The 26,738-nt window shown below is 36.1% G+C and overlaps 1 protein-coding gene across 1 annotated transcript in view; it reads left to right on the top strand.

The window, feature by feature from the left end:
* Window positions 1-26,738, top strand: part of DNAH7 (dynein axonemal heavy chain 7) — a 256,542-nt gene that overhangs the window by 17,510 nt on the left and 212,294 nt on the right. The window contains exons 5-13 of the mRNA XM_066345867.1: window positions 549-696; window positions 3,756-3,843; window positions 5,141-5,321; window positions 6,983-7,058; window positions 8,541-8,666; window positions 12,739-12,858; window positions 19,858-20,041; window positions 21,232-21,411; window positions 26,391-26,663. Coding sequence (XP_066201964.1) covers window positions 549-696; window positions 3,756-3,843; window positions 5,141-5,321; window positions 6,983-7,058; window positions 8,541-8,666; window positions 12,739-12,858; window positions 19,858-20,041; window positions 21,232-21,411; window positions 26,391-26,663 — 1,376 coding nt within the window. The remainder of the gene's footprint in view (window positions 1-548; window positions 697-3,755; window positions 3,844-5,140; window positions 5,322-6,982; window positions 7,059-8,540; window positions 8,667-12,738; window positions 12,859-19,857; window positions 20,042-21,231; window positions 21,412-26,390; window positions 26,664-26,738) is intronic.

Raw genomic sequence — 26,738 nt, 5'->3', positions numbered from 1 at the left:
AAGCCAATATTTTGGGAATCGAGATGTTTACAATAAAACTTTGATTTCTTGTAGTCAGAATTTACCTCTGCACTAAAGATTTGTTGTAAAAGTCTAATAAGTAGTAAACATTATTTCCAAATTAGTCATTTTAATATTTTTTATTATTTTGATTCATCAGGTTGATCATGTTAACCATTAACATTTTCTCATCATGGTTTTTTAAATTTTCTGAAATAGTTTTGTATTCTGTTTAATCATAATTTTCATCTTGCTCATCTTAAGGTTTGATGGAAATATAATTTAAATAGTGAGTTTAATAGCATATGATTCAAAATGTAAAATAAATTAAATGAATAATCTAAATAGTCCATGGTTTCTAGTATGATGACACAAAACAAGAGTAGTTTAACTCCCTGATAGTGAAAGACTACTACTTATACTTATGAGAACTTGAGAACTTGAAGCATGTTGTTTTTTCTTGCAAGGTGCTTTAGCATTTTATTCTAACACTTAAGTGTTGCAGCTTACTTTTTAAATGACTTAACTTACGCTTTTTAAAAATTTAGCCGAATACATGGAACGCTTTGGGAAAAAAGGCACATTACTACACCAAGTTGACAGTAGTCACGCTGGGCCATCTACTTCCAAATCAAAGAGCATATCTCCGAATAAAGAACGAGAAAACTTTAGAAGCGCTCTTGTTAATGTCATAATGTAAGTTCTCTAAGCTAACCAGTATGTGTTAGATAACCCCTGGAAACGTTTTGTCTAAAAACATAAGAATTCTGTGCATCTCTAAGAATGCCCCAAAGCTTTGTTAGAATGAGGTCAGGGTATAAATAAAAAATGAAAAATTGGACTTAATGCTATGAAGTGTGTCCCTTTTAAAAATATTATGAGCTGAAAAGGTCCAAGGTTAATACTTGGTGTTAGCTGAGAGAACAGGCTGTCTAGGAGATCTGGTTGTAGCCCTGGTGGCTAGTAGAAGGTTTGGGACAGTGTTTTCCCTCATTTCACTGGCTCAGCTGATGTGATGACTGCTCTGCATTGTGGGTCTCCTTGTGTGGAAAAGGAAGGAATTGGGGTGAAGGACCAGCAGTGTGAGCGGGGCCTGGGCCTGCTGGTCTGAGGCTGGATCTGTGTACGGAGAGCGATAGGATCTGCGTCGGTAGCCCGTCTTGCTCATTTCCTCACAGCTTCCGGCCAGTTGCTCGGTACCCTCTTTCTCTTGTTATGACCCTCAAGGTGGGCATGCTGCCATCTGTGAACCAGTGGTTAGAGGACACATTGCAATGAGTAACTTACCCATCGTCTCCCGTTTGTTTTCCCTGAGGCACTTTGCTGGCCGACCGGCCAACTGGAAGGGAGGACAGTGGGTACCATGTGCTTCAAAGGAAAGGGGTTCCGTGGGAGTCCTGTGGAGCTGGAGCGTGGGCATGGGCCCCTACTAGAGCGGTTTGGAATTTGCTTTTGACAGGTGCCACTAAGGTATTTCCAGCTGGACTCACCTATGTCACGTTCTTCGAGTACGCACTCTCAGGCCACGCGAACAGTGTAAAGTCAACACTCAAAACCATGGGCGGTAGGCCTCTGGTTAAAAGTTCTTAGAAACAACATTTCCTTTACCCAGTGTCCCATGTCCTGGCCAAGACAGATGGTTTTTCTTGACACTGCTCCCAGTGTGTGTCAGTCCTGGCCTACTGTGATTGAGGGCAGAACCCTCAGTCTTCTTCATACAGGGCTCCCATTTGAATTCCCAGTTTCACTCCGGCCCTGCAGTTACCTCCTGGTGCACCTGAGCAGGCAAGTCCAAGACCACACCCCCCAAGGGCAGCCGGTGCCTCGGGATTTCCCTGAAGGCTTTGCCTTGCCATTTATTTCCTCCGAGCATAGGAACTTCGTGACACATAATTCAATGTTTAGAGAATGGTACTGGGAGGTTTTTCAGGTAATCTTTACTACTGTGTTATAAGAAACAGAAATCAACCATGTTATATCATTTTTTAGGTATACCTTTTAGAGTGGACTTACTGAAATTTAATCTAAGAGTTTTTATACCTCAATAGTATATTTATTGCCATTTACAGTGCATAGTTATGGGTATTTCTTATAGATGTGGGCTTAACTTCTACCAATTTATTTTGTATGTTTGCTTATTTTTTTCCCTACATTCTATTGAATTGAATTTTCTCTTTTCTTTATTCCTGTTGACTTAAAAGCTATCAAATATATTTTTGTTCTTTTAGTGGTTCCTTAACATTTAAAACCATATATTATAATTTATTTTTTAAAGTTTACAATTTATTTTATTCCTGCCTGCCCCAAATAGGACAAATAGACCTTGAAATGCTTTAAGTTACCTCTGAACTATCCTTGCATTTTCCATGTGATTATTGTTTACTTTATTTTTTTAAATTCTCCATACTTTTTTTTTAATTAATTAAATTTTTTTTTTTTTTTACAGAGACAGAGAATGAGTCAGAGAGAGGGATAGACAGGGACAGACAGACAGGAACGGAGAGAGATGAGAAGCATCAATCATTTTTCATTGTGCATTGCAAAACCTTAGTTGTTCATTGATTGCTTTCTCATATGTGTCTTGACCATGGGCCTTCAGCAGACCGAGTAACCCCTTGCTGGAGCCAGCAACCTTGGGTTCAAGCTGGTGGGCTTTGCTCAAACCAGATGAGCCCGCGCTCAAGCTGGCGACCTTGGGGTCTCGAACCTGGGTCCTCTGCATCCCAGTCTGACACTCTATCCACTGCGCCACCGCCTGGTCAGGCACTCTCCATACTTTAAGTTAACGTTTACTTAGATTTACTAACATGTTTTCTAATTACTTAGAAAATTTCTATGCAAATAAACTCTTCACTTCTGGGTTTATTTTTTTATTCCTAAAGCTCATTCCTTTCTCCTTTAATGAGAATCTGTGGGGTCTAAACTGGAGACTTTCAACTCCGCATGTATTATTTTTTTCTCAACTTGACTAAGGTAGACATGTCAGTTAGATGGAGGAAATATTTTATGATACAGCATCACTGATCTGTAACCATCCCAGATCCAGAGCATGATATATTCAATGATAAAGAGGTTAGAACTCTCCCAGAACAACTTATTTTTCCTGGAGATGTGAACTCTGCCTTCCCACCCAGGAGAGTCCCACAAGTAGTCACAAACTGTGGCTCATATCTGGTATAGATTTTAAATTGAATTACAGCTAGAATATTATTGTATTATATGAACACTTATCCAATAATAAATACAAAAGCAAATGAGTTTCTATGTCACTCAGTGTTAACTTGACTCTCCTTAAAAATCAGAGAAATGGTCTTTTGAAAAATGTATCTGTCTTCTGCAAAACTACATTTAAAGTCTTTTCCATCAGTGCTCTTTCATATCTCAAATCTCAAATTTATAAATAATTATATATAATTTATGAATAGTGCAAGAATGCTCCTATAACATTTCAGAGAAGAGAGAGTTGACTTTTGAGTAATGATGAAGAATGAGTAAGGCCCATGAAGCAGAATGTGACCTCTGAGTTAGGTCTTGTAAACCATTTCCAATATAGAGTAACTGTCTCTCTGTCAATAAAGAGAGAGTATCTGAGAGGAATATGGTACCAAACAAATGTGCATACTATTTATAAAATGTTCAATCATTGATTTTTTTCTTATGATTTAACAAAAGGCAGTTTTAGCATTTTTTTTACATCTATTGATATAAAATTATTTTTTATAGACATTTAAGTAGTGTGTTTATCATTTTCTTAGGCAACAAGATGCTGTCTTAGACTCACCTGCTCCTGATACAAGTACATTTCCCAAACCGACCACTTCTGCAATAGAGAAAGACATCTTGGTAACGGCTATTTCTTTCATGCGTAATTGGAAGTCAAGAAAGCACCTGCATATACTTTCATACTTTTGAGATTAATCTGTACTCCTCCCTGTAAAACTGTGAAAGTAGGAGTGAATATGAATTTCCATAATCTTGCTCCGTCTGATTATTGGAGGAAATCATCCTTTCCCTTGTCACCTAAGACCACAATCAGAGAATCCCCAGTTTACCTGCTCCCTTTGGTAAAGCTAGCCTGAGTCTTGTATAGCTTTTAAAAGCTATAAATATAGACTCTAACATTGTAATGTGAAAAAGTACTTTCATGTTTAAATTTTTCCCAATAAGTGACATATTTTAAAAACTAATAGAAATATATTGAAGTTTAATGTCTATAATCAGAAAAATACTATTGTCTTAAAATGAATACTTTGTGCACATAATTAATAGCAGCTGTAAAATAATAGTATGGGATATTACTAGGTCAGTTGGGAATTTTCTAAACATTGTCATATTATATTTCTAAGATTACTGTACAGGGATACTGATGCCACTCACAGCTTTTAAGATCCACTTCTGATTATAGATAATAAAAGAACAAAAGCTAACATATCAAATTCTCACCCATTTATAAAACACTGAATTCTAATTCTGCATAGTCTCTGTTCAGTACATCATATATTTAGTAATATAATTTTTATGCAGTATTGTGTGTGTGTGTGTGTGTGTGTGTGTGTGTGTGTGTATATATATATTTTTTTTTTTTTTTGTATTTTTCTGAAGCTGGAAACGGGGAGAGACAGTCAGACAGACTCCCGCATGTGCCGGCACGATCACAAGGGGGGCAGCACTCTGCCCACCAGGGGGCGATGCTCTGCTCCTCCGGGGCGTCGCTCTGTTGCAACCAGAGCCACTCTAGCGCCTGGGGCAGAGGCCAAGGAGCCATCCCCAGCGCCCGGGCCATCTTTGCTCGAATGGAGCCTCGCTGCGGGAGGGGAAGAGAGAGACAGAGAGGAAGGAGAGGGGGAGGGGTGGAGAAGCAGATGGGCGCTTCTCCTGTGTGCCCTGGCCGGGAATCAAACCCGGGACTTCTGCACGCCAGGCCGACTCTCTACTACTGAGCCAACCGGCCAGGGCTATATATATATATTTTAATTTAGGCAGTCTCAAGTAATGCCTACATGGATTGCACAAAATACTTTTTTCATATTTGAAAATAGTTGGTCCTCCTAAAGCTACTTTTGCTCTGTTTTATGTTTGAATAGCACACTTCTTCTTTAATAGTACTAAATCCATCTACATCTTGGTTCTCCTTTTGTAGAGATATTACTATTATATTCACCACGGAATAGATACAGACCACATAGCCCCCATGGAAGATTCTTGGCTGGAGCATGTATTGGATTTAGTCCCTCATCATCTGAAAGTTCTCACTACCAGCATACTTGCATTATCTGATGAAATGAGAGAAGATTATCTTCTTAGTGTAAAAAAGTCCATAGGTAAACCAGTATTTCTCTTTGCTTTCTAATTTCAATACCTCATTAAAGATAATTTTTAATTGAAAGTTAATACCTATACTTGTTACTCATTTATTATATTTATCATGCTATTTCCTATATTCCTGTTACATTGTTTAATATCTTAGGCAAGTTTAATTAATAAAGTACAGCAAAAAAAAATTTAAAAACACAATCTTTCTATCTCTATGGATATATCCCTTCAACAAAGGACAAACTGAAGAAAAGTATAAAATGTTAATTATTTTATTAACATGAATAGTACTGATATCATAAAATAGAATGTGATTAATTACATAATTGTTGCTGTGGACCAGGGATTGGCAACCTGTAGCTCACACACTCAATCGGGACCACTGCCTATTTTTTGTAAATAAAATTTCTCTGGAGCATAACTACACACATTCATCTGCGTATTGTCTATGACTGCTTTTGAGCTATAAGAACAGAGTTGAGTAGTTGTAACAGAGACCTTATGGCTCACAAAGTTGAAAATATTTACAGTCTGGCCCTTTACATGAAAAGTGTTGACTTGCAGTGTAGACCAGTAGATTCTAAGACTGACTAATCATCAGAATTATTTTAAAAGTGCTGATTATTGGACCTATCTGAATTAAAATCTCTGGAGACTCGACCTTCCAATCTATACTTTTAAAAAAGGTTCTCCAGTTGGCTAATTGTGGTATAACTGATGCGATGCTCAAGTAGCAGATGTTGTAATGCTTTGGGGAGGAAGGCATTCATTGCATTTAAGACTTCTACAGAGTGTCCTGGTAATATAAAAATAAAGAATCGAACTCTTGCCCCCCAAATGTTCATAGTGTAATAAGGGAGATGGGAAAGTCACTAAATTATCATACACAAGGTAGAGTCGTTAAGTGCAGTAAGGCGGGAGATAGAGGACATGCTCCAGGGAGAAGGAGTGGTGCTGCCTTGTTAAGAAGGACTCTGGGAGCACCTGACTTGAGTCGTGAAGAATGAGGAACAGTGTGCTGGGGGCAAGCTTGGCCTTGGAGATCACATGGACAATGGCTGATTTACGTGAAGGGCTCTTTGAGGCTTGGGAGCAGTTCTGATGGCCAAAGCATAGGGTGCATTTTGGGAAAGCAACAGGATTTGATGGGCTTTATATATCTTTTTAAAGTATTGGACAGTAAGGGAGAGACACTGAAGGACTTTAAGCAGAGGGGAATAACATATTTGCCTTTTAGAAAATGCACTTTGAAAGACAGGCAGGAAAATGAGAATTAACTGTGAATTAAAGACCATAGAAGGCAGAAGCAGAAGAAACTCACTTTACTGATTTTATAACAAGATTGTGTTATGCTCTTAAGCAATTTAAAAGAGAACAAGAAGGCAATATATATATTATTTTCTGTGAAAGGAAACTGATTCTACTCGGTACTGTTGACCTTCAATTCATTAAGAACTACTTTTTGTGGAATACGTATAAAGGAAAATGTAATATTAAAAGCTATTATCATTTTCAAATGAAAGAACAGGCACATTGAAAAGAAACATATACTCTGAAAGACAGACATCATAGATTTTTCTCATAAATTTTATTTCCTTGTATTCATAAGTATAGAAACCTACTGTAATTATATAAGGTGATTTATCAGAACTTTTCTATTTTCTTTCAGTTGATTTTGTTTTAAAAGATCCTAGAGAAAAAGATGATGATAAAAAGGCAGATGAACTTCCACCCCATCGTGCTGAGTAAGCAACCAAGTTTCTCTAAGAATATTGATTATATACATATGAGCATTTCTGTGTATGAGTATATATTTATACACTGGTATTATTTTCTCATATATTTGTTTACCATTTATATACTTTATATATACAACTGGTTGTTCTTACTATCTTTACTTACTTATGTATTTAAGCCCTAACATGTTACTTTACAAATTGATGGATAGGTGGGTAGACAGATAGACATATGGACAAATGGACAAGTAGGTGGTTAAAAGATAAATAACCTGCTAAAAGAACTTCATACAGATCTTTGTATATACATGGTTCTCAGCACAGACTACAGATATAATAGGGATTTATATATATATATATATATAAATTAATACATAGAATGTATTACTCTGTGTATTACTCTGTGCCTAATGTATTATGCCACTTACTGCGTACTTTTATATATATAAAAGCTTGATGGCAATTTGAATGCCCGAAAACATATTGGGAAGGTTGCAGAAAAATATATAGGATATATTTTAATTTATTACATAGATTAAGCAATGGAACATATAATGGGAAAATCCACTTACTATATATTTTTCCTAAAATAATCAACATTAGGAATAAATCTCTTAAATAGCTTAAAGAATAGAATTTGTATTTATATGATTCAGTTTTACTTTGTTTCTTTCATATAACTTAAAAGTGCCACAAATTATTTCTCTACTGACAAAAAAATGTCTTGTAGCCATTTCCAGCATATCATCTATAGAGAACAGCTTTTCTTCTGGAGATGGATAAAAATCATCCTTTGTAATTGTAAAGGTAGTATGGCCACAACTGAAAAATGAAATTAAAGTTACTGTATAAGAAAACAAGACTAGGTAATTAAAATCAATGAGTAAAAAATCACAAGCATAAAATGTAAATCTTTAAATATACTTGAAGAGATGAGGACAGCACATCATTAATATATAAAAGATGATTATTCAAGTCATAGGAGTTACAGAATAAATGTCTTTAAGAATTTTAGTGCCTGTGATTTTATAAGTCATCTTTACCCATTAACAGAGGTGAACTTCAAGGGGAATTCTATTGGTAGGATGGACTATATCCTTAAAATGTGTTTAATAAAGGAAATATTTATATAAAATAAAGGAAATATTAAACATTTTGTGTAGTGTTTAAGAAAATCTTTCAAAATGTATATATTTATATAATACAATATGTTTCTTGTTTGATCATTATGATTTATTTTAGACTCAATAGGATCAATTATTTAGAGAAAAAATCAGTTACCTTATGTGATAAAAATTCAAATCGAATTCCATATGCATTATTATCCTGAAATTATATGCAACGAGAAAATCATGACTTGTTATTACCATGAAGGATACATCATATTTTTAATTAAAATTAAACCATTATACTAAAAAAATACATTGACTATAAAAATATTTTCTTTTGGTTTTTAAAGAAGATAACAGAGTATTTTATCCTTGTTTTCAGAATGCAAATTCTCCCAAAACCTTGGAGAAAATCTTTCTTAGCTGCAAGAAGTTATATTAGGAATCACTTGAACGCAATAAACCCTACAATGTTGGCTGTGCTAGATTTGTGGCACAGTTCTTTTAAGTGAGTATTTCTGCCTTTACTGGGTTTTTCTTTTAAGAGATGAAAATTATTTTATTGTATCTTAACTGTTTCTTGTTTACATTAACTGCAAATTTTAAAAATATTACGAATATAATGTAAATATTTAATCATGGTTTTAAATGAGCAATATAGAAATATAGAGAATAAAAGTAAACATTGTCTTGATCTCTATCCAATTCTTTCCTCCCCACTCTCTACCTGATACCACACATACTTTAAGGAGTAATTATAGTCAGGGGGCTGAATTATCAAGCCTTGTTTGAAATCCCACAGAATATTAGCTGCTACAATCATCTGTGTGGTTCAGAAACCTAGAAAGTATTGCCCACGTGAGTGGCATGAGGTGAAGTTCCTGGTTGCCTGGGGTCATGCATCATTTCCCAGGCATTGTCCTGGTGGGGACTGTGCATAGCGGATGTGCTCTGGTGGCCACTGTGGAACTGAAGAGCTTGGCTCTGAGCTGAGGATGGTTTGCCTCACATTTTTGAAGCTCCAGCTTCATCATATCCCCTTCCTCGAACTGCCACTTCCGGGGCATTGCAGGGGTGAGCAGGATGCATTCTAGCAATATGCACCTATGAAAATAAGTTTTTATAGACTACACAAAAGTAATACATGTATGCATTATTTTTCTTAGACAAGGCCTTCAAACAGGCCCCTTAAAACCTGGAGGGGTCTGTTTTATGTTAGAGGAGATGACATCCTGACCTCCAAGGTAGTCTGTGAGCCTTTTCTCACATGCTCCACATTTATTTATTTTTATATCCATTCACAGAACACCTGGGCTAGGGGATGGGGCTCCATTGTTTAGTATTGTTCATAAAGGGCTAGACTTTGCCTGTTAGAATGTGTTATCATGCTAAGTTTTCAAAACATTTTATTTCAAACATTACATTGCTCAGTTGTGCAGAATAACATTAGCAAAGGTGCTCTAGCAATGGTTGTACCTACTCTGTGCCTAATGTATTATGCCACTTACTGAATGCATTATAAAGTAAAAAATTAATTTTATCTTGTGAAAAGCATACAACTATATAGATTTAAGATGTGTTTTCTTTATTGACCAATATTTTACATTGATCTTAAGTAAAAATTAAATGAGATATTTTAAATCATGTTTACTGTCTTTTTGATAATGTAGAAATCACTTAATCACATGGAAATAGGGAAAGAATCTGTAGTTAAGTTGAGATTAATAATGCAATGTTACTAATAGGTAATAAATAAGTAAACTATATTACAAAGATCTATAGCATCATAGTCAGAAAAGATGTTGTATTGAAAGCTGTTGACTGGCGTAAACATTATCTTTTCTAAAAATATCAAAATCAGATAGGGTTAGCCCTGACCAGTTGGTTCAGTGTTAGAGTGTCGGCCCAGTGTGTGGAAGTCCCAGGTTCAATTCCTGGCCAGAGCACACAGGAGAAGCGCCCATCTGCTTCTCCACCCTTTCTTCTCACCTTCCTTTCTATCTCTCTCTTCCCCTCCTGCAGTCAAGGCTCCATTAGAGCAAATTTGACCCAGGCGCTGAGGATGGCTCCATGGCCTCCACCTCAGGTGCTAGAATGGCTCCAGTTGCAATGGAGCAACACCCTAGCTGAGCAGAGCATCTCCCCCTAGTGGGCATGCCACGTGGATCCTGGTCAGGCACATGTGGGAGTCTGTCTCTCTGCCTCTCCACTTCTCACTTCAGAAAAATACAAATAAACAAAAAAAAACCCAGATAGATTTAAAAGATTTTGATACCCTGTGTATTAATTAGGGGTGAGAAATCTCCCCCCATATGGTTCCCTAGTATCCAGGGCTGCTTTCTTTTCAGAGTGGGTGAAATTTTTGTTTTAGTGTGGAATTTTTGTTTTGTTTTAGAAACAGTGGCCGCTGGAAACTTTGAGCCCTACCTCCTTTCCTATTTTAATTATTCCAGTTTGGAAGCGAAAACAAGACTAAACTGTCTATTAAATCCCAGTTATTGCAACCTTCTTCTACTTCACACTGTAGTGTTATAATACCATACTGAGTTCATGTTAAATTTAGTTCAATTATTTTTTATTGAATTTATTGCGATGACTAGATAACAAAAGTATACAGGTTTCAGGTGTACAATTCTACAAAATCTCTGTACACTGTATAGTGTGCTCACCACCCCAAATCAAGTCTCTGTCCATCACCATTTATCCCCCTTATACCCTCCACCTCCCATCCTAACCCCCCTTATTTTTAAAATTAAATGTATCGGGGTGACACTGGTTAATAAAATTATATAGGTGTCAAGTGTACAATTCTGTGATACAGCATCTGTATATGGTACTGTGCACCCACTGCCCAAAGTCAAATCTTATTTGGTCACCATATATATATATTTGACCCCCTTAACTATCTTTCCTGCCCTCCTTCCCTCTGGTAACCACCATACTGTTGTCTGTGTCTATGACTTTTTATTTGTTTGTTTTTCTTGTTTACTCATTTGTTGTTTTCAGTTTTATATTCCACATATGAATGAAATCATCTGGTTCTTGACTCTTTCTGGCTGATGTATTTCACTTAGCATGATATTCTCAAGATCCATCCATGTTGCCACAAATGGTGGTATTTTGTCTTTTCTCATTCATTGTGTACTGCATCTTTTTTATCCAGTGTCTATCAAAGGACACTTCAGTTGTTTCCAGTCTTGGCCACTGCATGCTGCAACGTAATTAGGGGTGTATATATCTTTTTTTTCAAGTTTTTCTGGTAGATATCCAAAATGGGGGTTTCTGGGTCATATGATAACTCTATTCTTAACTTTTTAAAGATTTTATTTATTCATTGTAGATAGGAGAGAGAGAGAGAAGGGAGGAGGAGCAGGAAGCTTTACCTCCCATATGTGCCTTGACCAGGCAAGCCCAGGGTTTTAAACCGGCAACCTCAGCATTCCAGGTCAACGCTTTATCCACTGTGCCATTGCAGGCCAGCCTCTATTCTTAATTTTTGAGAAACCACCATCCTGTTTCTTAGAGTGGCTGTCACAGTTTACATTTCTAGCAGCAGTGAATGAAGATTTCTTTTTCTCCACAGCATCTCCAGCACTTGTTATTACCTGTCTTGTTAATAATAGCCAATCGAGTAGGTGTGGAGGTGGTATCTCATTGTAGTTTTGATTTGCATTTTCTTAATAGCAAGCAAGGTTGAGCATCTTTTCACATATTTGTTGGGCATTTTTTATGTCTTATTAGGAGAAGGGTCTGTTCAGGTCCTCTGCCCATTTTTTAATTGGATTGTTGTTGTTTTTTAATATGTATTTTGGATATTGACCCCCTTGTCAGAGCTGTTGTTTGCAAGTATCTTTACCCATTCCGTTGGTTGCCTTTTTGTTTTGTAGGTGGTTTCTTTTGCTGTGCAGAAGCTTTTTAGTTTGCTATAGTCCCATTTTTGTTTATTTTTGCCTTTACTTTCTTTGCTTTTGGGGTCAAATTCATAAAATCTTCTCCAAGATGAAGGTCTATAAGTTTAGGACCTATGTTTTATTCTATGTAATTTGTTGTTTCAGGTCTTATATTTAGGACTTTGATCCATTTGAGTTAATTTTGTGTATGGCAACAAATTGAACCACAGAAAACCCTGCATAGCCAAAGTAATCCTGAGGAAAATGAATGAAGCTGGATATATCACACTAACTGACTTCCAATTATACTACAGAGTGACAGTAATCAAAACAGCATGGGATTGGCTGAAAAGCAGACACACAGACCAATTGACAGAATTGAGAACTCAGAAATAAATCCACATGTATATGGGCAAATAAATTTCAACAAAGGAGCCAAAAAATATACAGTGGAGGAAAGAAAGTCTCTTCAATAAGTAGTGTTGGGAAAATTGGAAAGACAGATACAAAAATATATTAATTACTTATAAAATTATAATATCTCATGTACTTAAATATTTAATTTTTATGAAACACAAATTTTAGTGATAAAACCTAAGAAGACCGTGTTTTCTGAGAAGGGATCAAATAGCACAATATTAAATACAAAAACACCTCATACTTAACTTCCTATTCATTTCTATCTTTTAGAAAACTACGTTTAGTTGATACAGAAGAATTTCACGATCGCCAGGAGGCATTAGAGCTGTCAAATTTTCAGACCATTATCATGAGACACCTGGAAACTGCCAAAGAGACTCTACTTAAAACGTAAAGTTTTGACATTTCATATAGAAAAACATAAATTTTAAAATGTGATTGGTGGGGTACTGCATTTTAACTGCTTTGAAAAAATTCCATTTTATCAAGTTTGTAATCATTTCTGTTTAAAAGCTAAATATGGTGTCGTTAACTGGTTTGGTCTGTAATGTCTACCCAAATGTTCTACATAGCATAGATTGTACAGAGACTAAAATTATGATTAATGGCTACTTTTTTCTTAATGTCTGGTTTCTACCTCAGCTATGAGAGTAGGGTTGGATACTATGGGAGTATGATCCTTAACTAGTTACTTGCCAGGTATTTATTTGACATCCACTGTTAATACATTAAAGTTGCCGTACCTTTTTCATTTTTGTTTTTGTATGAAAGATGCAGAAGTGTTTAAAGGATCATTAGGTGGGGGAAATTTATTCTTTAAAGGAGTTTACAAACTAATTAGAGGTAAGACTTATCAAATGATAACATTGGATTGGCACTTCAAAATGAAATAGCCACATATTATAATTATTGATACTGGTGCCAGACAGTGTGTTCTGAAACAATACAGAAAAACTATCATATCTTTATTGTGGGTCATACAGTTATTACAATATAAATAAGACATTAAAACTAGATTAAGTGTAAGATAAGACATGAAACTCCAACTTAACTTCATGATTTCTGAAAGTTATTTAGAAGTGTATCTTGACAGTTTAAGATGGAATCTTTTTTTTCCTCTTTCATATGTCAGAATCAAAGTCTTCATCTGGTGTTGCTTGAAAGAAGTTTAGACTTTTATTCACTATCAGTACTAAATTAACATAAAGTTAGAAGAGATATCAAATGAAATCCCATAATTAATTACAGAGAATAAAATGACCTCTTAAGGACAGAATAAGAATAAATTGTCTTAATCTATAACCTCAGGGTTATACCCCACAAATATATTACCACTGTAAATTTTAGTAAATTGGATGTCAAAGTACCTTTATTGAATAATTTGCTGAAAGATGTAGATTGATTAGCTGTATCTCTTTTTTTTTTTTTTAATAATTTTATTTTTTTAATGGGGTGACATCAATAAATCAGGATACATATATTCAAAGATAACAAGTCCAGGTTATCTTGTCGTTCAATTATGTTGCATACCCACCACCCAAAGTCAGATTGTCCTCTGTCACCTTCTATCTTGTTTTCTTTGTGCCCCTCCCCACCCCCTTTCCCTCTCCCATTCCCCCCTCCCCCCCGTAACCACCACACTCTTATCAATGTCTCTTAGTTTCACTATTATGTCCCACCTACGTATGGAATAATACAGTTCCTGGTTTTTTCTGATTTACTTATTTCGCTTCGTATCATGTTATCAAGATCCCACCATTTTGCTGTAAATGTTCCGATGTCATCATTTCTTATGGCTGAGTAGTATTCCATAGTGTATATGTGCCACATCTTCTTTATCCAGTCATCTATTGATGGGCTTTTTGGTTGTTTCCATGTCCTGGCCACTGTGAACAATGCTGCAATAAACATGGGGCTGCATGTGTCTTTACGTATCAATGTTTCTGAGTTTTTGGGATATATACCCAGTAGAGGGATTGCTGGGTCATAAGGTAGTTCTATTTTCAGTTTTTTGAGGAACCACCATACTTTCTTCCATAATGGTTGTACTACTTTACATTCCCACCAACAGTGTATGAGGGTTCCTTTTTCTCCACAGCCTCTCCAACATTTGCTATTACCTGTCTTGCTAATAACAGCTAATCGAACAGGTGTGAGGTGGTATCTCATTGCCGTTTTGATTTGCATTTCTCTAATAGCTAAAGAAGATGAGCATCTTTTCATATATCTGTTGGCCATTTGTATTTCTTCCTGGGAGAAGTGTCTGTTCATGTCCTCTTCCCATTTTTTTATTGGATTGTTTGTTTGCTTGTTGTTGAGTTTTATGAGTTCTTTGTATATTTTGGATATTAGGCCCTTATCTGTAGCTGTATCTCTTAATCTTCCCTGATGATTCTAATGGAAGAACCCTTTGACCATAGCTTAGTGAGTCAGATGTGTTATCATTGGTAAAGGCAGAACTTTATCTCATCACAGTGGAGAAACAGTTAGCAAATGACTAAATATGACATTTATTCCAAACTCAAATGTCTTATCTTATTCCTCAAGCTTTATTTGTACTTAGCAGTTGCTGTGGTTTATCAGCCCTGCCTTCTGGAAATCTGTTTTTATGGTACTTGGGCCTGTGTTTCTATCTCTTTCACTTGGCTCTACTTATTCTGAGTAGCTCTATGAGTAGGGGCTGCCCAGGTATTGGCTGCTGTTTCTCTTATATATAGTCTCAAAAGTTTCATGATTTTATCTATCTCAGCTGTTTTACCATCTTATATGTTTTCTGATCTCCAGGCCCTTATTACTAATTTTATACTATGTGTCTCTAGTTGAATTCCATGTTAGCAACTGATCAGCATCTCCATAATCGTGCTTGCTCTTCCAAACCTGCTACTCTCCCTGTTCTGGATCATCCTCGGGCAAAGATTGACATTGTCTGTCTCTTTTTTTCATCATCTACATCCTCACTACCCCCACCCTACTCCCAGCCATACAGTGTTACTAAATATTCTTTTTTTTCATTAAGACAGAATTAATTTACATTGTTTTTACCTCTTTAATGTGTGTACAATTCAGTGGTTTATAATATAGTCAAAAGGTTGTACAATAATCACCACTAATTTTATTACCCCAATAGGAAACCTTGTATCTGTCAGCAGCTATTCCCCATTCCCCATTTTCCCTTCTCAAGCTCTTGGCAACCACACATATACTTTCTGTCCCTATGGATTAATTTACTCTAAACATTTCATCTAAGTGGAATGTTACAATATGTAACCATTTATGTCTGGCCTCTTACACTAAGTATTAATGTTTTCAAGATTTATTCATGTTATAGCAAATATCAATACTTTAGTCCTTCTCATGGCAAATAATATTCCATTGGTGGATATACCACATTTGTTCATCTATTAATCCATTGATGGACATTTGGGTTATTTCTATTTTTTTGGCTATTATGAACAATGCTGCTATGAGCATTTGTCTTTTATAAACATATGTTTTCAGTTATCTTGGTTATATAGTTAGCAGTGGAATTGCTACCACAATGTTTTCTAAAAGTTCTGTAAGATTTGACATTCCTTCCAACAATGTTGGAAGGTTCCAATTTCTCCACATGCTGGCCAATACTTATTGTCTGTCTTTTTTATTATAGCCATCCTAGTGGATGTGAAGGGCTATATCATTGTGGTTTTGATTTGCATTACCCTAGTAACGAATGATGTTGAGCATATTTTCCATTTGTTTATTTTGTTTGGATAACTGTCTATTTAAATCACTGTTCATTTTTTTATATTGAGTAATCTGTCTTTTTATTGTTGAGTTGTAAGAGTTCTTTATATATTCTGGATACCAGATTTCAGTCATATGATTTGCAAACATTTCCCTATTATGTGGTTTACTCTTTCAGTTTCCTAATAGTGTCCCTTGAAGCACAAATATTTTAAATTTTGATTAAGTCTAATTTAGCGATATTTTCTATATTGACCCTCTATTCAGCAACTTTGCTAAATTTGTTTATTATCTTAAATGTTTTCTTGTGTGTGTATATCCTTTATAGCTTTCTATATGTTAAACCATGTCTGCAAATAGAGATAATTCAACTTCTTCATTTTCTACCTACATATTTTTTTTTTTTTTTTTGGCCTAATTGCTCAGGTTAGAACCCCCGGTGCAATATTGAATGGAAGTATCAGGAGTGGATATCTTTATTTGTTCCTGATGTTAGGGGAAAGCTTCCAACTCTTTCACCATTGAGTCTGTGTAGTTGCCCTTCCACAGGGCTGAGGGATTTCCCTTTTATTCTTAGTTTCTTGATCGTTTTTATCATTAAATAGTATAAGTTTTGCCAACTGCTTTTTCTGCATCTATTGAGATAATAATTGATTTTTGTCCTTTATTCTATCAATATGGTGTATTATATTGATTAATATATTGAACCAGCCTTACATTTCTGAGATAAATCTTCCTTGGTCATGAAGTGTAATCCCTTTTGTATGCTGTTGGAGTCAGTTTGCTAGTCTTTTGTTGAAGATTTTTGTGTCTGAATTCTTAAGGGAAATTGGTTTGTAGTTTTTTGTCTTGTGATTTCTTTGCCTGGTTTTGGTATTATGGTAATTCTGGCTTCATAAATGAATTAAGAGGTATTCCTTTTTGGAAGAATTTGTGAAAGATTGGTGTTAATTCTTCTTTAAATGCTTGGTACAATTTAGCAGTGAAGCCATCTGTTCTTGTATTCTGGCTTCCTTTGAAATTTTTTTTATTAAATTATTACCTCTACCTGTAGAGCTATTTATACTTTCTGTTTCTTCTTAAGTCAGTTTTAGTAGTTGTCTTTCTAGGAATTTGCTAGATTTTCTAATTTTTGGCATGTAATTGTTCATTACAGTCTCTTGTAACCTTTTTTTTAAAAAAAAATTCTGTAAGGTCAGTATTAACGTCTGCTTTTTCATTCTCAATTTGAACAATTTTAGTCTTTCCTTGGCCAGTTTAGATGTAAGTTTGTTCATTTTGTTGATTTTTTAAAAAACCAATTTTTGGTTTTGTTGATTTTCTTTATTGTTTTTTATTCTCTATTTTGTTTTTTCTTCCCTTTTCCTTGTTTTGTGTTTACTTTGCTATTCTTTTTCTAGTTGTTAGTGGAAGTTTAGATAACTGATTTAGTTTACAAAATTTTAATGTAGATGTTTACAGGTATAAAGTTCCCTCTGATCACTACTTTTTTGCATTCCATGAGCTTTGATATATTTTTTTCATTTCATCTTTAATTTTCCTTGGGATTTCTTTTCTGTCTCATTGGCTGTTTAAGACTGTGTTGTTTAATATCCACATATTTGTGAATTTCCAGAGTGTCCTTTTGATGTTGATTTATACTTTTGTATGAGTTTCATCCTTTTATATTTATTGAGACTTATTTTATGACCCCGAACTATTCTTGATCCTCTCTTGGAAACATCTTCCATGTGTTTCCTTTCTTTTAATTCCCATTAATACTACCCCTTGGAAGCCCTTTAACCTCCTCTAATAGTATTTACAAACCATTGCAAGATGAATCTTAAACTATCCCTAGTTCAATGCCTCCCTTTTGTCAACAGAATAAATCCGCATTTCTTAACCTGACTCTTAAGGTCTTCTGCAACCTGGACCTAACTTATCTTTTCTGTTTTTTGTGCTGAAAAAAAGTTTTACCATGGCTTCATCTTAGAGTATCAGGCTGTCCCTAGTTTGAATGTTTGGCTCCCAAATTATGCAAAATTCTTCAGAGATTTTTTCCCCACTTCTTTCTATTTTCTAGTCTATTATCTCTACTGTAGAGAGTGAAATTATCAGATACATTAGCTTCACCTACCCCACATATTTTACTTATTCTACTTCTACTTTAGATCTTTTTCTAAGAATCTTTCTCATTATATTTTTATCTATTTTTCAGTGAAACTTCCATCTTTACTCTAAAACACTTCTTCTTTAATAAATGGAAAATGATATCTTTATCCTTTGACTTTAAAGTTGTTTTGGTGCAGGCACACATTGCTTTGATTATTATAAGAGAGAAGGGATGATGTCATGCATGTATTTTTATATCTCCCATGATATGTTTTTAGCACATAGTAGATACTAAACACATGTTTGTTAAGGGAATAAATGCATATATTTAAAACTTAGGTCACTCTTTGAACATTCAAGCAAATCCTGAGTTTATTGGCTCTTATTTTTTAAAAATCCATTATTGCTTTCTATTTTTATTAAAAAAATAATTTATTGTGTTAACATGGTTTCAAGTGTCGCACTCAGTATAACACCCTCAATCCCCCACATCATGCCCTCACGCCCCATGCAAAATCTCTTTCCATTTCCATTTCACCCCCTTTCAGCCCCTCCCCCTACCTCTAGCCCTCCTTTCCCTCTGGGACTTGCTGCCCTATTATCTGTATCTATATGTTATGTATACATAATTTGGCTAATCCCTTCACTTTTGATCCCATCCCCCCATTCCCCTTCCTTCTGACAGCTATCCTTCTGTTCCTTGTGACCCTGCCTCTGTTTTTATATTGTTTCTCAGTTTATTGTGTTCATTAGATTCCACATGTAAGTGAGATCATCTGTTATTTGTCTTTCTCTGCCTGGCTTATTTCATTTAGCATAATAATCTCCAGGTCTATTCATACCATTGCAAAAGGTAAGATTTCCTTCTAAAAATTCCATTATTTCTTGTAAAAGAGATACCAGTATTCCTTGGTTTTATAGTGTTGGACAGTGGTTTTGTAAACTGAAAACTTCACTTGTTGTCATCATGATGTGTCTATATGTGAATTTCACTGTTTTACTCTTATTACAAGAATACATAACCATTTGGAACTTTGTTTAACTTAGTCACTCTTTCAGGATTTTACGTTAAGGGGATAAAGAAAACAATATACTTGATTTTGTTTATTTGCATCTTGTTTTCAAGTCATTGTGAAACAGAATGGCATAAAATGCCAACTGGGTTGAACCCAATAAACACTCTGTTGGTTCATTCAGTTGTTCACATTTTAGTTTTAAATAGATTCATTCCCTGAAGAACATTTGGTAGACTGGAGAGGATTATCTTGTAATATTCAGTAAAGTTAGTTGTCATATTTATTCAAAAAATGCATCAATCATATTTCTAGAGTTAGATTTACATTTTTCTCAAAACATCACATCATTGAGTCATTTTTTGTTGGCTATGATTAAAATTTCTTTTCCTGGGAGAAGTGAAATATTCTAGCACTTACATTTTAGAAAGTGGGTAATGTCACTTAGCCCTGTAACTCTCTGTGAAGACCTTTGGCTGTCCAGAAGTTATGGTTAATATTCAATGTAGAAAGAGTCATTCACTAAAAGTAGTAACTTTTAAAAGTTTTTTGTTCTTTCAAGGTGGTTTCCAGAAGTAGACAATATTTATTACCAAGGTAATAAAAAAAAGCAGTTGCCAACTGGTGACAGCAGTGCCAAGTTGGAGTCTTTTTTCAATTGTGCTGCTACACTCATGACTTTACAACTACAGGAACTCACTTTAGTCTCCATGCAAGATTTTACAGACTTAATTGCACAACCCCCAGTAAGTATAGTTTGGTTATACTAATTTATTTATTTTTATTTTTTTTCAGGGAAGAAATGATAAATACCTTTACCAGTAGGAGAGTAGAAAGTACAGAGTGGGGCAAAAAGTAGTTTTACAGTTGTTAGTATGGAAAAATAATACAATGATTAGTCCATAATAATACAAGAATTAACTTTGTTTCACATGCTTATAACTGTAAATCTACTTGTGCCCCTCCCTATATATCCTTAGATCTATTCTGCTTATCTGTTTAAAACAAAGTCAATGTCAACCTGCATATTTAAGATATATGGGTATGTCCCTGGCCGGTTGGCTCAGTGGTAGAGCGTTGGTCTGGCGTGCAGGAGTTCCGGGTTCGATTCCCAGCCAGGGCACACAGGAGAAGCACCCATCTGCTTCTCCACCCCTCCCCCTCTCCTTCTTCTCTGTCTCTCTCTTCCCCTCCCGCAGCCAAGTTTCCATTGGAGCAAAGTTGGCCCGGGCACTGAGGATGGCTCCATGGCCTCTGCCTCAGGTGCTAGAATGGCTCTGGTTGCAACAGAGCAACGCCCCAGATGGGCAGAGTATCGCCCCCTGGTGGGCGTGCCAGGTGGATCCCAGTTGGGCGCATGCGGGAGTCTGTCTGACTGCCTCCCCGTTTCCAACTTCAGAAAAGTACAAAAAAAAAAAAAAAAGATATATGAGTATTATCACATTGGTGAGGATTAGTGGAAATGAGTAAAAATTTCCATAATTGGGAAATTTGGGACATGATGGGTGGGGAAAGTTTTTACAAGAAACTCTTTTCTTTCTGAAAGAAGTTCCTGTTACGGTGTGAGCAGAACCTGAGAATTTCTTTTTTCCTGGGAATTTGAATGTTCCCTTGGGCTCTTTTTTGCCAGTCTAGAGCCCCACTGCTATGCACATCCTCCTTTCCCCAGCGTGTTTAGGACCAATAAATGACACCAACAGGTCTAACTGGGAATCACTTTAAAGTGTACTTTTTTAGCAGAGCTCTTCTTTGGCTTAACTGTCTAGGGCATAAGAGGAAGATGGAGTTCCCATGCATTCTAAATGGGACCAGTGCACTTTTTAATCTATCACAATTCCTATGTACAGGGTGGGGCAAAAGTAGGCTTACAGTTGTTCTTATGGAAAATAATACAATAATTAATAAATAATAAAACAAGAATATATAATTTTTACAGGATTCTGTTAGAGCTTTTGAACACCCAGGTTTCATCCTGAGGCTGATTCTTACTGACAACACCATTAATTTTGAACCTGAGTTCAATGACTACATAGAGATCCTTGTAAATATTTATGATGTCATGATTAAGGCTGTGAGTTTTGTGCCAAGGGTTGAGACAAAACTGTATTCCAAATGGGTAAGTAACAAGTATATTCTGATTGCTGGAATTTGTAAGACATTCACTTCATATTTATTCTAAAAGGTATAAATGGGTATCCTCTGCTTTGATTTATAAGGAAGTTTTGCTCCAAAAGAATACATTTCCCATTAGCTTCCTGTATGATATACCTAATTTCTTAGTCCACTCTTCCGTTGAAATCAACTGAAAACTTTCTGAAGGGAAACATGCAAGTTGTGATCAGATTTGAAGCTGTCATGAAATATTTGCTGGAGCACTCATACCATGCTTGGACCTCCGCTTTGTCCAGCACCCATCATGTCCTCCAAGTGACTACCCTCCATGAGGAGGGTAATACCTTTTTCCTTAAGAGTGATGTCTTCATACTTTCAAATTTGAGATCCTACTTCCTTTCTCTCTTTGGCCCAATATTAGAAAAGTTATTCTGAACTATGACATTTCAACAGTAGTTATTGCAGTCTAGTATATGAAATGAGCATGTCTGAAAATTCTTTAACTTGCAAGGTTTTCAAGTTTTGTAAATTCAACCTGTAACTTCCTTTTTCTTTACTTTAAAGTAATTTATAAAAATTTCATGCATACAAAAAAATATAGGTGACTAGTGTTTACAGTTTTAAGTAATAATAAAGTTAATTCCTCTGTACCTACAATTTAACTTAAACAACAGACTACTACTGATACCTTTATACCGTCCCCATCCCTTATGGCCCCTGCCTGTTCACATTGTTGTCTTTTCAGCAAAAGAATCACTAGCTTGCATTTTGTAGTCATTATTCTGAATTTCTTAAGATACACTTACTACATTTTTATATAGCTTTAAACAATTTCTGTTTAGCTTTTTCATGCCTGTGTATAAAGGGAGTCATTTTATAAAAAATCAGTGTCTTTTTGTTTTTACTCAACATTGTGCAATTCTCTGTTTTGAGAATATTACCATCTTCATATAACTTCTAACTTTAAAAGTTATTTTATTATAATTTTCTAGTAATTCCATTTAATTCTCTTTCAAATAGGCTGGGTCATTTCTGATAGTCTCTTGTACTTTGTCATATATTCATTCCTTTTTTGCTTTTTTGTTTGTTGATGACTCCTGTTCCTAGTGGCTTATATTTGTGGGTGTTTTTCCTTTATTTTTATACATGTAAGGATTTTATGCAAGAAAGTCTTTGAGGTTTTGGTTAAAATGGTTCCTCCAGAATATGCATATTCTTTTCACGGTTGTTCTGGAGGCCCCTGTAGACCGAGGACCATTTTAAACAAAATCCTTGCCTGAGAATTTTGTGGACAACACTGGCAGTGTGAATGCTTAATCTATGTGAGAACAAGCTTTGTGGTTACAAATTATTGGTATAAACATCTTTTTCCTTCTTCTTTGAGAAACAAAAGCCCAAACAGGGCATTTCCCTTTACTTTTGCCTTCTCATTCAAATGTTTTTTTACTTTTCAGCATTCTGAAGTTTTGTGTCCTCAGAACCCTCATTTTGAAGTTGTGTCACCTTGTGGTGTTCTTAGCTTTATGTGGGAATACCGATTGTGTTTTCCCACCTTGCTCAGGCTTGAGGCTTTGTCTCCTAACTGCTAGTCTCCCCCTCCCTGCCCCCAACACACGCACGCATGCACGCACGCACGCACGTGCGCGCCTGGCTGGAGATTCATTGAAGCAGAGCGTGGACCACGAGGGGTCGGTAAAGTTTCTATGGCAATGGCTCCTTTCCACACACTGGCCTCTCAGTTCATACTTTCTCTCAGGTTTGGATCCTTAGACTTCTTTTGCTCCCTTAGCTATGCATTAGGAAAGCTATAGTTAGCATTTCTCCAGTATATTCCTGTTTTTTGAACTGGGTAGTTGTTTTCAGGATATCTGTTCCTCATGTGGCCATAAATGGGAGTCTCTTGCATTTTAGAAGTGCCCTTATCTGAAAGTTGAGAGCTTCTTGGTGTCCGGGGGACTGCACCTAGAGGCCTAACCTATGGAGATAGTTTGGATCACCAAGAGAAAAAGAGGGAGGAGAAAGATCAAGAGGCTCATGAATGTTCAAAGAAGGCAAAAAAAGATAATTGGTCTGAAGTCTAAACACTACCATACCCAGCGCCCTGCTGAGAAAATACAAATGGAAAAGACTATCAAGATGCATGAAAAAAGAAACACCAAACAAAGGAATGATAATAAGACTCCAAAAGGATAGTACTTGCATATATACTGGACAGAGAGGGACAGTCCTTAGCAAAAGCACTTTTTAGTATGAGTAAACAAAAATAGAAAGAGAAAGCAGGAAAATGGGAAGTCCCTCTATCTAAAGTTTGTGCCCGGAGAGAAACAAAGGGATTTAAAGTTATTCGAGGCTCTGGCTGAGTAGCTCAGTTGGTCAGGGTGTCCTCTGCGCACTGCACATGCCAAGGTTGTGAGTTCAATCTTTGGTCAGGGCATCTACAAGAATCAACCAATGAATGCATTAATAAATGGAACAACAAATCAATGTTTCTCTTTCTTTCTGTCTTTTTCTTTTTCTAAAAATTAAACAATATTTTAAAAATGTTAATCAAACAGGAAAGAGAAGAAAGCATGGAAGAGGATGGTTACTAAAGTTGCTTTGTTGGAGATGGTTTTATTAATATTATTATTATTACTTTTTTATGAGAGAGACAGAGAGGGACAGTTAGGGACAGACAGACAGGAAGGGAGAGAGATAAGAAGCATCAATTTTTTGTTGCAGCTCCTTTGTTATTCACTGACTGTTTTCTCATATGTGTCTTGACCAGGGAGTGGGAGCACAGTACACCGAGTAACCCCTTGCTCGAGCCATGACCTTGGGTTCAAGCTGGTGAGCCTTGTTCAAACCAGATGAGCCTGAGCTCAAGCTGGCGACCTCGGGGTCTCGAACCTGGTTCCTCCGCGTCCCATTTCAACACTCTATCCACTGTGCCACCTCCTGGTCAGGTGTTGATGGTTTTATTTTAAAAACCACCTAAATATAAACGATTCAGAAAGAGCTTTGAGTAAGAGAATTGAACATGCTCTTAATGATCTTTGGCAGCAACTGATGAAATGGAATCGTATAACTACTTCTTATCTCAATCTTTGATAGAAATTGAAGGGGAAATTAAATGCACTTTTTCCCCATGGAAAAAAACCCTACAAGGAGCTAAGGTGCTAAATCCAAGCACACCACCATCTCATGATCTAATTTGATATGCTTTTGAACACTTGAACTGTCTCATACAAAATATCATTTAACTCTTGATAAAAACTGATTAGAAGTCATATGAAATGCTTTTAATATAGTTCTGAAGTACTAGTATCCAGTTTTATTTAGGAAGATAGACATGTAGCCTTTAAAAATTAGGCTGTTAATAAATTTAAGAAACATTCTGTAATGAATATTTATAAGCTTCACATTAGATCCAATAATTTTACATTACATACAATACATAATAGAGATCATTGTATTCTACTGAGTCAGGGGGTGAGGTGGTGGTGGTGGTGAGACTCACAAATACTCTCATGAAGCATCTAGTAGTTCTGAACAAAATTATTTCCTGAAATTCCCAGTAGGGGACATAGCCAACAAATGTACCCTAGATGCCTGTCCAAATTACTCAGTTCTCTTCAGGAATCCTTTGATACTACCAATTTGAATGCTGCAGCATATCCACTACCAACAATAATTTTTGTCGCACTTAAAAATGCCTTCTGAATGACAGAGCATATATATTTTTAAATGTAACTTGGTTCAAGCTGATAAACCATGTAGGCACAATTACTTGTCCTCTTATTTAAAAAAGGGGGGAAAAAAGGAGAAAAGTTGTTTAGAATACTTTGTTTATTTAAAATTATGTCTGATCCATTCTTGCTCACAATTATTCTAAAAATGATAGCAGAATGCAAAATTTGCAACTAGGGACTTTTGTCTGCTCTAGTACTGTTCACAGAATCAAACATCAGATCAATGAATGAATAGCAATCTTTTCTTGCTCTAGATACTTTACTCCTCTAGATGAAAAAATACTACTATCAAAGAGCATGATGATGTGACATTAATATGGCTTATTTTTTAAAAAATAGTGTACATTGCAGCTTGACCTGTGGTGGCACAGTGGGTAAAGCATCAACCTAGAACACTGAGGTTGGCAGTTTGAAACCCTGGGCTTGCCTGGTCAAGGCACATATGGGAATTGAGTTGATGCTTCCTGCTCCTACCCCCCTTCTCTCTCTCTCTCTCTCCTCTCTCTCTCTAAAAATGAATAAATAAAATAAAAAAGTAAAGAATAGTGTACATTGCAAGCACTACTTTATAAAACTAGCATATACAATTGCACAAATAAAATGTGAATTTAGGCCCTGGCAGGTTGGCTCAGAGGTAGAGCATTGTGTGGAAGTCCTGGGTTCAATTCCTGGTCAGGGCACACAGGAGAAGCGCCCATCTGCTTCTCCACCCTTCCTCCTCTCCTTTCTATCTCTCTCCTCCCCTCCTGCCACCAAGGCTCCATTGGAGCAAAGATGGCCCGGGCACTGAGGATGGCTCCATGGCCTCCGCCTCAGGCGCTAGAATGGCTCTGGCTGCAGCAGAGCAATGCCCCAGATGGGCAGAGCATCCCCCTTGGTGGGCATGCTGGGTGGATCCCTGTCAGGTGCATGCGGGAGTCTGACTGCCTCCCCACTTCTAACTTTGGGGGGAAAAATGTGGATTTAGCTGTTTTTATATTCCCTTTGTGTATATTTTGAAGTGACTGTCCTTTATCCCCACAGAAATACAAAACACAGGTAGGTAGCCTTAAGAAATAATAAAAAGTTGTATGAAACCTAACTATTTAAAATACTGCTATGAATGGACTGTGTATCTTTCTATAGAGGTTAGAAAATCAAAAAGACCTAGTGAACAAAAAATGTCAGTATGCTAAGATTAGCATTTTCACAAAGTTGCCTTAATATAAGGCCTTGTAAATAACTAAAATTGTTTTCCTCCCCCATTGTTTAGGAGAGTAACTCTAAACCAACCACCTTGAAACCTATAATTCTGGATGAAATTATTGAAGGTCACAAAAGAAAGGTTAGGGAGGTGATAATGAAAGAGAGTGTGGCACCTATGGAGCACCTCAGACTCTATGACAAGTATGAGTGTTTGGTCACCAGGAAAGCTGAGCGAGATGTTGATGCTTTCCTTGCAGAAAACCATCATTATGAGGAAATAATACAAGAAATCCGCAAATACCAAAAACTTATAGAAGATATACAGTACACAACTACAAAGGTAAATGACCCATTTTGTACAACTCTTCTCTGTACCTATTGAAATTTTTCCAAGTTTATCAGAATATGTTTTTAG

The sequence above is a fragment of the Saccopteryx leptura genome, chromosome 7, assembly GCF_036850995.1.
Source record: "Saccopteryx leptura isolate mSacLep1 chromosome 7, mSacLep1_pri_phased_curated, whole genome shotgun sequence".
Taxonomy (NCBI): domain Eukaryota; kingdom Metazoa; phylum Chordata; class Mammalia; order Chiroptera; family Emballonuridae; genus Saccopteryx; species Saccopteryx leptura.
This window is presented reverse-complemented; position numbering and strand designations above follow the sequence as displayed.